Source organism: Neophocaena asiaeorientalis, unplaced genomic scaffold (genome assembly GCF_003031525.2).
Source record: "Neophocaena asiaeorientalis asiaeorientalis breed wild unplaced genomic scaffold, Neophocaena_asiaeorientalis_V1.1 scaffold86, whole genome shotgun sequence".
In the NCBI taxonomy this organism is placed as follows: domain Eukaryota; kingdom Metazoa; phylum Chordata; class Mammalia; order Artiodactyla; family Phocoenidae; genus Neophocaena; species Neophocaena asiaeorientalis.
In genome coordinates this window covers 7,964,547-7,979,054 of record NW_020175039.1, presented here as the reverse complement: position 1 = coordinate 7,979,054, position 14,508 = coordinate 7,964,547, and the positions used below count along the sequence as shown (strand labels likewise).

The window sequence follows — 14,508 nt, the reverse complement described above, 5'->3', positions numbered from 1 at the left end:
CTTACTTTGTACCAGACACTTATAGAGTTGCCCACACCCCCAGCAGCCAGTCTCCCATCTCCTCTCTCCAACAGCCTCAGTTTCCATTTAGAAAACCATGAGGTTCTGGGGAGTGAACCTACTCAGATCACTGACTGATCTAAGTCATAAGTGCACCCTGTTCCCCTGGCTGGGGTTACTGGTTGAGGATGGACACTTGCATAAGCTGGTCCCAAGCAGAGGGAGTCTCAGAATTTGGTTAGAAATGCTGAGACAAAGTCATTCCCTCCCCTCTGTCTCTGTACAGGTGGATGTGAACAAAGAAGCCTGTAGCTGCAGGTGCAGCAGGCAGCCATCCTGCTACCAGGAGAGTCCATCTTACAATATGGCCAACATCATAGCAGCAAAAACAGAGGGAAAAGGAAAAAAATGCCCTTGATGAGATCACTGAGCTGCAGAGTCAAGTCTCACCTGTTATTTGAGACAACAAATTCCTTCACTGCTTAAGCCAGTTTGAGTTGTAGCTAAAAGCATCCTATCTGACACAGGACTTTTAAACATGCATTAACTAATCTAATCCTCCCAACGGCTGATGAAATGAATACTATAGGCACCTCACTTTATAGAAAAGAAAATGAAGGCTTCCAGAAATGAATTTTCCAAAGAACATCAGCTAATAAGGGTATAGCCAAGCTTCCATCCCAGGCATTCTCACTGCACGGCTGGCAATCTTAAAGAAAACTTTAGAAGGAAAGGCTGAATATGCCTGCTCATTATTTGGGGGGAGTATATTCTTAAAAGATGGATGTGGCTGCTTTCTTCAAAAACTTAAAACCTGTTTTTTGTACTGATGAAAAAACTGTGTTAGAATTACAAAAGAAAACCATTTCACTGGAGGCCTGGAGAAGCACTCACCTCGAGTTTTTTTTCTTCTTTAAAAAGGAAAAACGATGTACCTCACTTTAACAAATACTGACTCAACTCCACTGGCGAGGGAAGTGGAAAGATTTTTCCCCCACCCTTGCTACATTAAATACTATCAGAAAACAATACTGTATAACCATGTAGGCATTTCTGTGTTTCCAAATGAGATCCTTAAAGCCACAGTATCTTATGCACGTCACCACACTGGTGCTATTAGTAAAGAAATATACGGGAGGGGAAAATAATAAGTAATATTACAGATCCAAACTAATCAGTGATTAATGCAAAGAAGGTCTGAACCCTTGATAAGACTATTAGCACATAAAAGAGTAGGTTGAAAAGAGTAGGTCCCTGATGTTAAATTCAAGTACACATATGTTACATCAACCACATTTTAATTCACTAGCAGCCATTTAATCAACTATCTTTAGCAACAGTTCAAACACATTTGAATTTCATATTCTTTTCTACATTTTGGGAGTGATTAACTTGGACATCTCTTGAATCCATGGATGTGTCTTGTCATTTGTAAAATTAGGATGCTGGACAGATTTTTTTTTTTTTTTTTTTGCAGTACTGCACCACCAGGGAAGCCCTGGACAGATTTTTCAGAACCCTTCCAACCCCCAAGTTCTATGGTCCAGCCATAAGATAAACACACACACACAGATATTTGTGTGTAATATCTACATTTGGATGAGTCTTATAAAACTGCTGTTTTGTACATCAAAAATGAATGAACACGGCAAATTCATATGGTTTCATTCCATCTATAACGCAATGATAGTATAAAATAGCACCATAACATCCCTCCCCACCTAACAGGTCTGATTCTTCCGCTCAGATACACAAGCCACTTACTGGAGAAACAAAGAGAAGTTCACTCTCAAAAGTATGGCACCTTCTTGCCTCTGTTCTATCTCTTCCTTGAACATATATACTCATATTGAGAGTATTTTTCAAGGTTAAAATTTACCAGCCTATGCACACACAAACAACTTTTTTAATATGTAAAGCTGTGTGCTATAATATATTCAGATATTTTCTGGACTAGGAACACTGCCTTTAAAAATCATATGATGGGCTTCCCTGGTGGCGCAGTGGTTGAGGGTCTGCCTGCCGATGCAGAGGACACGGGTTCGTGCCCTGGTCCAGGAAGATCCCACATGCCGCGGAGCGGCTGGGCCCGTGAGCCATGGCCGCTGAGCCTGCGCGTCCGGAGCCTGTGCTCTGCAGCAGGAGAGGACGCAGCAGTGAGAGGCCCGCGTACCGCAAAAAAAAAAAAAAAAATCATATGATGACTATAAATATTTTATACATTTTTGATGTTCTACAAGAAAAAAAAACGCTTATCTCTTAAGTATCTAAAGAACTTCTGAAAACCTGAACAGACGAAGGTGTAAAGTGAGTGACTACTCATTTCTCGACTGCTCACCTGGTATCTCAAATGAGTGTGTGTACAGAGATTGGCCCCCATCCACATCCACCAAGTGTCCGGTGATAAAGGAAGCTGCAGGAGATAGCAGGAAGCACACCAAGGTGGAGACGGAAGCACACACATGCATACGAAAAATCAGATACTCCTCATTTTGGGCTGTTTCACATTCCCGAGTAAACGCATCTGAAGTTACAGGTCTGTATCTTGAATCCTACAGCCTAGAATGCCAGTCTGTGTGTGCTATAACCTGAAGGTGCATAGACAGACGCCTTTTTCTATTTGAGCATCATTAAAATTAGGTACGTGACTAGGGTGAAGGCAAGATAAAAAGAGCCTCGGACAGAGTCAAACGAACTACACGATGTGAAGTAGCCAAAAGTGAACGTAGTGCTCAGTGTCTGCTCTCTCCCATCTCAAATAATTCATTTCTTTCCACATTCCTCATTGTTTTTGTTTTTGCGGTACGCGGGCCTCTCACTGTTGTGGCCTCTCCCATTGCGGAGCACAGGCTCCAGACACGCAGGCTCAGCGGCCATGGCTCACGGGCCCAGCAGCTCCGTAGCATGTGGGATTTTCCCGGACCGGGGCACGAACCCGTGTCCCCTGTATCGGCAAGCGGACTCTCAACCACTGCGCCACCAGGGAAGCCCGCACAATCCTCATTGTTTTCAACACCACCACATGCCTTTTATAGTTTTCTCGCTGAAATAGTCATTGTGTCTGTATAACAATAAACTGGCTTTCTAGTTTGTTTAGTCCATGGTCCTTTTAGGCCCAAAGCCCAGCAACTCAGAGCTTTCTACCAGAGGGACCTGAGAATCCCACTGCAGCCCTGAAAAGTGCAGATAGGTAACTGATGAGTTTAGCAACATCTACTTCCAAAACCAAAGAGAAAGACAGAAATTATTTCACTGGATGTAAAGGAACTCTCACATGAGGCTGCTGGCACAGGCAGAGTTTCCCAAAGGGTGATCTTAAACCCCTGCATTAGAATCCCTAGGGGTGCTTACTGAAACTCCAGATTCCAAGACCCTACTTGAGATTGCCTGAATTGCAAGCTCTAGAGTTAGGGCCCCAGAATCTGCCATTTGATCAGGTTGCCCTGGGACTAGGGTGAGGCTAACAAGGTGTTTGGGGTCAAGGGTGCAGCAGTTAAGGAGGTGCTCACCCTGGGGGCAGACCCTGCACCTATGCAACCCTGAGAGCAAGTGGGTCCTTAAATACTGTGTTTGTACCTTGCTTGCCTCACCCCAGTCCTGGGCCTGCACAGAGCACTATAGCATGTTTGTTTACATGGCCGTGCCTCTTTGAGACTCTGAGACCCTGGAGGGAAGCATAGCCTTCTCTCCATCCTTGTATCCCCAGCAGCTATTATAGGACGGCACTGGCGAAAATGGAGGCCACTAGCCATATGACACAACCAAAGCATTTCCATACTGCTAGTCTGAATTGAGATGTGCTGTAAGTGTAAAACCACACATCAGATTTTGAAGACTTGGTATGGAAAGAAGAATGTAAAATAATCTCATAAATAATTTTTATAATGATTACATGTTAAAATGATAATGTTTTAGATATACTGGGTTAAACAAAATATATTTCTAAAACTAATTTCACTTCTTTTTAAAACTTTTCCTAATGTGGCTATTATAAAGTTTAACATCACATATGTGACTATTATCACATTTCTATTGGACACAGTTAGTATAGAATTAATAATTTATAAGTTCCCATATTCCTGGGGAAGGGCTGATGGGGCCTAGTAACAGGTGGCCATCAGAACTAGTTTTACCCTGTGTAATCAATCAATGACAACTCGCCCTGAGAACACGTTTTGTTAGTCAACCAATCAGTGAGAGCTCTTTGACTCTGCAAGTTAGCCAATCCGGAAGACTCAGTCCAGTAAGCTCCTTTCTGAGTGTCAGCCAAACAACAACCCTCTCCCCCAAGTAACCATGGCTTCTAGAAGTCTGCAAATCTCTAAAACCATACTTCCCCCCAAGGGGGGGGGAATAAAAAGCCTCAATAGTCTACTCCAAGCGACTGTGGCTGACCAGCAATGAATGTGGTTTTGTGCTGAGTTTTGTTTCAAATATTGAGCAGTGGCTCCATCCTTTGACAGTGTTTAGCATAAAATCACTACTTAATAAATGCTGACAGAGGGAAAGAATCTTTTTGCACCTCTCCCCCTCAAATAAAGGGATTTTTCATTGCCTAGCTCTCAATACAGTGTTTTGCCAACAGACTAGGCACCACTAAATAATACTGAATTGGACTGAAACTACCTGTGAGGTATTAATAAAAGACATAAATATTCATGACACCTGATTTACTTTTGGAGCTCAACATGCAGGTAAAATGAACTAAAAAAATTTTTATAAGTACCGAATTGAGCACTATTATAATACCTTCAGATAGATTCTTCCTAACTTTCATTTTAATGGAATCCATTAGACAGATGAACTTGAAGTACTAAATCGGGCATGTTGTCAATCAATAAACACTACAGGAGCCTAGCAACTTGTATCCACGTCATCTATGTGGGTAACACCTCTTTTAGCTCAGTTATCTGTTTACTTTCAGCTCTGTTTATTAAAGATCACAGGGATTTTATTTTATTATTTATTTATTTTTATTGGAGTATAATTGCTTTACAATTGCTGTTCATTTTTGCTGTACAATGAAGTGAATCAGCTGTATGTATACCTATATCCCCTCCCTCTTGGACCTCCCTCCCACCCCACCCCCCACCCCAATCTCACCCATCTAGGTCATCACAGAGCACCAAGCTTGAGCTTCCTGTGCTTTATAGCAGGTTCCCGCTAGCTATCTATTTCATGCTTGGTAGTGTACATACATCAATTCTAATCTCCCAATTCGTCCCACCCTCCTCTTCCCCCCACCCCCGTGTCCACATGTCCGTTCTCTACATCTATGTCTCTATTCCTGCCCTGCAAATAGGGTTCATCTGTACCGTTTTTCTAGATTCCACATATACGCGTTAACATACAATTTGTTTTTCTCTTTCTGACTTACTTCACTCAGTGTGACAGACTCTACATCCATCCACGTCTCTACAAATGACCCAATTTTGTTCCTTTTTATGTCTGAGTGATATTCTATTGTATATATGTACCACATCTTCTTTATCCATTCATCTGTCATTGGACATTTAAGTTGTTTCCATGTCCTGTCTATTGTAAATAGGGCTGCAATAATAAGTAGACTTGGGTTTGAATCCTAGTACCATGACCTGAGTATGGCCTTAGACAAATTACTGAACCTCACTGGCTCTTGATTTCTTAATTTGTAAAATGAGTGTACAGGGTAAGTATAAGCCGTCTGAAGGGCCTGCCGAGTGCTGCACTCCCTTCTAAGAGACGTTGAGGGCACCACAGAAGCCCTGGCAGTTCCTTTTAAAACTACAGCTACACTGACCCTCCTGACTCAGTCCCAGGAACTGTCACTTAAAAAAAGACAACTCACTGATACGCAGTTCACCAATAGCCTGTTGTGAAAGTTCTGCCCCCAGAAAGGGCATTAGTGATTAGCTGGGGCAATCAGAGTAGCTTGGAAACACGACCTAGGGATGCTAGGACCCTATCAAGCAGAGGCTGAAACGCTCTCCTTATTCTGCAACTCATGGCAATTCATCACCTCTTCTTCCCCTTACAAGCAAACTTTTTGAAGGTATTACCTACGTTAGTCACAGCACGGTTGGCAAAACCCTGGGCATACCTAAGACCTTTTCAGGGGATTTGCGAGGTCAAAACTGTTTTCATAACCATACTGAGTCCTTATCTATCTTTTTCACTGTGTTGACATTTGTCCTAATGGTGCCAAAGCCGTGATGGGAAAAATGGCTGCAGCCTCAGCACGAACGTTAAGTGGTGATCATTATACTAGCAGTCATGATATACGTCACCAGCAAGCACTCCCGGCGGGAGGTAGTCTCTTTCACTTTCAGATGCCCTCGATGAGCACTGAAAATTATTAATCATATTAATCTCAACTACTGAGTACACATCTTTTTAATATCCTGTGTGACGAGGTGAGAATCACACTTTCAGCTCTTGTGCTGCACATGGAAGGATAAAGGTTGTCTCAGGGAAAAGAACATGTGCTTGAGCTACGAACCGAACTAGTCACTTTTTTCACAAAACATCATTCTTTACTTGAAAGAATGACTAACAAGCTACAGTTATTCACACTTGGGTATTTGGCAGACATTTTTTTCAAAAATGAACGGAGACTGCCACTTCAAGCAGCTGTAAACAACTGACAGTGTTTGTCAATGACAAGATTTGAGCTTTCAAGTGAAAACTAGAATTTTGGAAAAGTTGTACATGTCACTGTGAGTTTGACAGTTTTCTAATACTTAAAGATTTTTCAGAAAAGATTGGTGGTGATATTAACAAATGTGAACTTTTGATACTGTATCATGAATTGTGTGTCAACATTTAGAAGATATCTGTAATTCAGTGAACCCATATTTTCCAAAAGACCAATGTCTGATGTTACAAAATCATCTATGGGTGAAAGACCCAGTAAAAGTGCAAGGAATACCAAGGAATTTTAATGTAACAGAGTAAAAAAGTTCACTGACATGGTTTCAGATTCCACATTGCAATTAATCTTTAAGAAACTGCCACTTGGGGCTTCCCTGGTGGCACAGTGGTTGAGAGTCTGCCTGCCGATGCAGGGGACATGGGTTCGTGCCCCGGTCCGGGAGGATCCCACATGCTGCGGAGCGGCCGGGCCCGTGAGCCATGGCTGCTGAGCCTGCGCGTCCGGAGCCTGTGCTCCGCAACGAGAGAGGCCACAACAGTGAGAGGCCCGCGTACCGCAAAAAAAAAAAAAAAAAAGAAAAGAAACTGCCACTTGTTAAGTATCAAGGAAGAATATCCACAATTACCCAAAAAGGCTGTTGAAATACTCCTCCCTTCTCCAACTGGCACAAAGCCAGGTTCGCTTCACATGCTTTAACCAAAACAACATATTGCAACAGACTGAATGCAGAAGCAGATGTGAGTCCAGCTGTTTTCTATTAAGCCATTTGTAAAAAGTATAAAACAAATGCAAAACAAAGTTTGCTTTTGTATTTTAAAATGTAGCTATTTTTCAGTAAAAATATTATTCATAGCATGTAATGCCTTTATTAAGATGATTTTAAATGAATTCATAAATATTTCTTAAGTTTCTCAATTTCAATTTTTAATACAGTAAATATAGGCAATATAGTTCATAAAATAGAAAGAGTGTTCTCTCCAAAACAAAAATTTAGTTAGATCATTCCCTTGATTTAAAGTCTTTAAAAATCACTCTCAGTTTTCAGGATAAAAATCCAAGCACCTTGCTCAAAATCGCTCATCAAATGTTGGATTTAACAGTATCTTCTAAAATTTAATATACAAGTCAATTTTAGTTCAGGAATTCTGCTTCTAGAAAGTTACCTCCTCACCCAAGAGTGCACGACTACATTGAAGGATGTTCACTGCAGAATTACTGAAGTATAAAAAATATAAATAGAATCGCAATGTGCAACAATAGGGTCTAATTAAATATACTATGCTACATCCATAGGGAGTGGCAGAAAACATACAGTAGAATCCCACTTTCGTAAAAAAGTCTGTAAATAAAAATATTTTTGAGCATGCACAGTAAAATTTTGGAAAGATATACATCAAACTGATAATGAAAGCTAGCTCTAGGAATTAGAACACATTTTCCTCTAAGAGTTTTATGGCTTTGCTTTCATATTTAGCACTTAAATATATCTGAAAATCGTTTTGCATGTGATATGAGACAGGGGGCTCTATTTCTAAAGGAACAGCCAATTGCTGCAAGACTTTTGCTGAATGGTCTATGTTTTCCTTGCAGATTTGAAATGCTACTTTTCCTATAAACTCCCCTTATATATATGGTACTGATATGAGAGTCCATTCTGTTCCACTAATTTTAACCTCTTCTAGTACCAGCCCCCGATGTGGTAAATAAGTATAGTTTTATAGTACGTTTTGGTAGCAGGAGGGTCAAATCCCCTCATTATTCTTTTTCAAAACATTTTTGGCAGTTTTGGCATAAATATTTTTCAAGACAAACTTTAGAATCAGTATATTAATTCCAAAAATATATTAAATGTATACACTGATTTAAGGAAACTTGTTTTTAGTCAAATTGAGCCTCTCCATTGAGGAATGTGACATGTCTGTGTTTATTCTGGTCTTTTTTTTCTGTTCTTCAGTAATAAACGTTTTTTCATTTAGAGTTAAGTTTACTCCGGGTATTTTCGTTTTTATTATTATTGTGGAAAAGATCTTCTTTTTTAAAAAAAATTACAATTTAAGACTGATCTTGCTGGCATTTAAGAAAGCTATTGATTTTTACATACTTAAAACTGGCCACCTTACAGAAATCGTGTATGGAACTTCATTTTGTCATAATTGTCTGACTTGCTTACGTTTCTGTGTATCATAAATGCCACGTGATAAAACAAAGTAGCTGAAAGTAGCTGAAAAGTACAATGAAACAAAAACATGCTGCTCTTAATCCACACTGCATTCACTCCTGAATAAATGCTACTGTGAGTATTCAAAGCACCATCAGGATAGGATTCCTGGGAGCCAGAAGGAACAGTGGAAATGGCTTCATGGCATGGGAGCAATCTTCTCTATTAGCCAACCAGACTATTTAAAAAGGACACCAAAATATTACCAGTCTCCGAAGTACAAAACAAGGTAACTCCAACCAATGTTAGATATATACATCACCTCCTCAAGACCTCCAAGTCTTTTAGCTGGGATTTTCTGAAAGTACCCTTCAAATAAGTCTATTGCCAAATGACCATGGTTGTTAAAAGTAGTCTGGGAATAAATGATTCCCTATGTTTAAAATAAAACAGGAAAAAATAAAGTACATAAAATTAAATCTTAATTGTAAAGACAACAAGGCAGTCTGTCATCCAATACCAAGTTGTTTAAGTTTAATAGAAAAGTTAACATTTCTAATATTAATTTTTCTCAAAATGGTCAAAGAAGTACAGTCAACCACTACTCAAAAGGATTATCTGAATGCTCACTTTGTGACCTCCCCTCGCATTATAACCAGCCAAGCTCGGGATTTTTTCATAAAAGACTTGGTTTCTGAAAGCATAATCATACGAGTAGATCAGAGAAGCCCTTAACTGGGAACAATGGGTCAGGGGAGTCTATTTTACCTTCCACTAAGGCTTCTATGTTTTACAATGGAAAACTGGCCTATGGTTAAGTAGGACTTAGAAAATGCAATATTTTCATGGCTTCTTACCTAGAGAAAAATCACAAATAAAAAATTTAAATCCAATACAAATAAATTTTAATTGCTTAAGAATTCTTTTATTCAGCTTTCAGTAGCTTTCAATGGTTTATAAAGCCAAAAAAATTACTCAAAAACTGTTTAACACAGGATAAAGCTATTTATTACTGGCTTATAATTATATACAGCAGAGGTTATTAGAAGGGGAGGAAACAGGAGGGATGAGAGTAAGATGTAGAAACTTGGCAGTATTAATTACTCCAAACAATACTGGGGTAATATACTGGTTTCCAATTAAACAATTTGTAACCTTTTATTTAAAGAGGATGGAATCAGGACTTCCCTAGTGGCGCAATGGTTAAGAATCCGCCTGCCAATGCAGGGGAAACGGGTTTGATCCCTGGTCTGGGAAGATCCCACATGCCGCAGACCAACTAAGCCCGTGCACCACAACTACTGAGCCTGAGCTCTAGAGCCCGCGAGCCACAACTACTGAGCCTGCGAGCCACAACCAATGAAGCCCGCGCACCTAGAGCTGGTGTTCTGCAACAAGAGAAGCCACCAAAATGAAAAGCCTGCGCACTGCAATGAAGAGTAACCACTGCTCGCCACCACTAGAGAAAGCCCGCACGCAGCAACGAAGACACAACGAAGCCAAAAATAAATAAATAAATTTTAAAAATAAATAAATAAAGAGGATGGAATCTTCCAGTAGTATTAAGGTTTAGACATTAAACCTAAAAACATCTGTGGAGGACAAACCTGACTTTAGTATTGTGCTTATAACACAAACACATCATTAAAGGTTATCAAAAAATACACATTTGGAGGCCAGTATTCCGAAGTATCAACATTCAGAATGGAACTATATCTAATTTACTCTATAAATATTTGAGAGTAAGGTAGATAAGGTAATGTCAGCCCCAAAGCATTGAAGGTATGTGAAGTTTCTGGCTAGGAACCTGCATTTGTTAGAGATGAGATTTCTCTAACATCTACAAGTCAGTTCATGCTTAGTTCCCACTGAGTAGCATAGATAACAATATCTATGGATACTATATAGATAGATCATAGGTAATACCCCCCAGATATTACAGAGTTTCAGACTAAGGGATGATTACTATCTTAGCAATGACCAGGAATCATCACAGATAAATGAATTTGAGCTGAGTTTTGCAGGATGTGTGAGATGTTTATTATCTCTCTTGGAGTACATGGCCAATATGTAATCCCCAAGGAAGCTTAAGCTATGTCTTACTTCACATAATATGACAGTGTTTAAAGCTGAACAAATTATTTTTTTCCCTATCATTTACATTATGTTTCAGAGAAATTTCCCCTTGACTTATAGTTGATCTTCAACTGGAAATTCCTTCCTAGAACTTTGACTTTAAGTTTCTCTCTCTCCTAATAAAGGATTAATGATATACCAAGAAATAACAAGATAATCTAGAAAAATTCATTCTTTAAGGCAGCGATTCTCAACCTTCACGGTGAACTTGAATTTCCTTCTCTGTGCAATTGAAATCAGCTTAAAAAAATACCAACACCTGGACTCCACAGTTTGGAGTCAAGCTTATACACCACTATTTTTTTATTTCACACATGATTCTAATACACAGCCAGGAGTGAGAATCATTGGCTTAACTTAACCTTCTTGACAATCTGGTTGTAAATCAAAGAATACTTCTTTCTGGTTTTATCTGTTTTTAAAAGCCAATCTTTTCTAGTATACATGCATATTAACAAATACCTCTATTAACAACACAAATGGAATCAGAAGAACACAATTTGTCAACAGCTTTCATATCGAACATTTACCTACAGGGGCAACACAATTGATCCTTATTCCACTGCTGGCCCATTCCACCGCTAAGGATTTGGTGAGGTTGTAAACACCTTCTCTGGCAGCTCCACTATGCCTTTAAAAGACAAAATACAAACATTACAATCAGCTTCTGTTGAGTATGTCTCCCTTAACTAAACTGATAGGTGTACCAATGACCTGTCAGAGTCCCACAACAATGTTCTTGTTATGAGTCCCTGTCTGAACCATAAGAAAGAACCAGGTCCTTCAATATTAAAGCAAGACCACAACTATCTGATAGTCAAACAAATCTCACGTAAGTCAAGGCCCACATAAGATCCCCCAAATCATCATGTGCATGAGAGGAATATTTTGAAGAACTTCTAATTATGGAAGAAAACAAACAAACTGGTAATTTTGAGGGTTACAAGTGTGGTTATATTTTTAATCAATTTTAGATAATAAGGGATATAAAATTCATACTTCAGGCTAGCAATAGTATCAACAGAATTTCTAGACATAAAAAAATTTTAATTAATTTTAATATGTTTCCAGAGAAGAGGTTCAAATACTTAGGTCTGTATCCATATGGTGCAAAAAGGTATAGACATACTATGGCTTAGAATTTCTAATTAAAAGGTCCTCAGAACCAAGTACGTGAGATCTGGGGGTGTACCCACTCCTCACTAGAGAGTACCTCCATAGCCCCATTTTCCTGAAGAAAGTCCCCCTCAGTCCCCATGTTGGCTGCAAAAGCCCTGGCAGGACTCCAGGCAGAAACCAACCGCTCCATCTGTCAGAATTACCTGGGCAACCTCATCACCATCAAACGTGGCCACCACTTGTGCCACTCTGCATCCAACAGTCCCGGGTGGATTTATAGGACAGGCTTCCTTGATTGCCACCAATGCTAGGAGGGGCCCTTCTGGAGTAATGCCCAGCTGGACAGGATGACACGACGGTGAACACACAGCTTCACATCACCAGGAGCAAGAGGCGGGGGCAGAACAGATGAGCATATGCAGGAAACATAGTCGAGTTCGTGCAATTTTCTGTGAGGAGAACCTAGAGGTGTTTGTCCCCTTGCACTCATCCCCTGACCACCAGGGCCACCATGAGGTCCTGCCTCTCATCATAGGAAAAGGCTCAGCAGTGACCTAGAGTCCCTGAAGAAGAAAGTGGCAGGTGTTCAGAAACAGCCACCCAAGAAAGAAAACTACTAGGATTGGGGTGGGGGGGATGGAGGGAGGGGGAGAGAGAGGGAGTTGGAAAATCAGAGACAGAAATTACTCTCTGAATTTGAGCACCTGGACCAGTTTGTTGCATGTGAGCGAGAGGCCGTTGGAGGGAGTGGGATGCCACCCAAATATGCTGCTGCCATGGTATATTGATTATTTTCAGCTGTGGGCACTTGAAACACAGCAAGTGCAGAGAGAGGCTTTCTCTGAACCCCCCTCATCGGCTAAAAGGAACGCAGTGCCATAAATCCCCTCCCTGGGAGTCTCATCAACCAGGGGAGGCTGACTGTTGTCACATGACAGGAGACTAGATGTCGACACCACATGCAGACAAACTTTGTCACCAACTCTCATACCTCCCATCCGTTCTTCAAAGGACCCATTCATCTTTCCTAAAAGTCATATACTCCCCACCCCAAGAGGCCTATATCCCCTCTCCCCTTTCCCTATTAAGATGGTACTTAATCCTGAATTGGAAGCCACGACAGGCAGTTGCTCATTTTTTCCTGGGTACCTCCCATGTATACATGAGGTATACGTATGAATAAACTTCCATTTGTTTTTCTCCTGTTCATCTGTCTTTTACTACAGGAGTCTCAGCTAAGAGCTCAGAAGGGCAGAGGGAAAATTATTTATCCTCCCCTACATAGTTCTCAAGGTTAGCCGAGAAGGACATTTAATACAAACTCAATGCAGACACAATAGCATTTTCAGACTACATCTCGACACTCAAAGATCTACTAAAGAAGTTGGCAGAGAAGAGTGTGATGTCAGAAGGGAAAGTGCTGCTGGATGTCGAGACCACCCATGACAGGTGTGAAAGCCTGAAGCGCCCAGCTCTCTGTTCGTTCCATAAGGAAGGAGGGAGATGGCCTTCCTCTGCAGTATTTGGCACTGCAGAAAAGTACACAGAAACTGAAAGTGACTCTGGATCTTAAAACAGCACATCCTAATCTCTCTGTCTCTGAGGATTAAAAAAAAATTGGGGACATTTGTGAAGAAAAAGCAGAGAGTTTATCCAGAGAGATTTACGGCTTATCCAGTAGTCCTGGGTTCTGAAGGATTTGATTCCGGCTAGCATTACTGGGAGGTCCAGGTGGATGAGATGCCTGAATGGACCACGAGGTTTGTAAAAACTCCCCTTCCAGGAGAAAAAAGTGACCCCCATCGAAACAGAACAGATGGTGGACGATTCAGCGGCAGGATGGTGACTATGTCGCATGAGGCATCGTTCCAGCCACTTTTCTGAAGCAAAAGCCCAGAAGAGAAGGAAGGGCATTTATCTAGACTAGGAGTTCCATGAGATTTAATTTTGCCATCTGAATAACGTCTCACAGCCATTCTTTCACTGAGAAAATCTTCTGAAATACTAAGGCCTTATTTGTGTATCAGATATGATTTGAAATGTCTTACACTGTGTGAAGGAAGAGATTATGCGCGATAAACCACCCTAAAGGCTGTCACACTGCTTCATTTTCTTCCTGTAATTTATGCATAGGAGGCAGAATAATATCTAACTCTCAGTGAATCTAGCACTAACAATTTTTTTTCAATGCTTCTAGGACTTAAACATATAAATGAAATCATACATACATGCTCTTTTCTATCTGGCTTCTTTCACTCAGAATAATTATTTTCAGATTTATCCACATTGCTGCATGAATCAATAGTTCACTCCTTTTCATTTCTGAGTAGCACATTATACATATATACCATGATCTGTTTATTCATTCACTCACTGACAGGCATTTGGGCCATGAATTCTCTCTCCATGGGAGATATGAGTTGCTTTTTGGCCCATCTCTTGCCCTTGTAATTACTGACAATGA

At 40.4% G+C, this 14,508-nt stretch overlaps 1 protein-coding gene across 1 annotated transcript in view; it reads right to left on the bottom strand.

The window, feature by feature from the left end:
* The window catches only part of PECR (peroxisomal trans-2-enoyl-CoA reductase), a 29,425-nt gene that overhangs the window by 940 nt on the left and 13,977 nt on the right, over positions 1–14,508 (bottom strand). The window contains exons 6-8 of the mRNA XM_024763148.1: positions 11,460–11,556; positions 9,112–9,222; positions 2,339–2,450 (exon numbers count right to left, since the gene is read on the bottom strand). Coding sequence (XP_024618916.1) covers positions 2,339–2,450; positions 9,112–9,222; positions 11,460–11,556 — 320 coding nt within the window. The remainder of the gene's footprint in view (positions 1–2,338; positions 2,451–9,111; positions 9,223–11,459; positions 11,557–14,508) is intronic.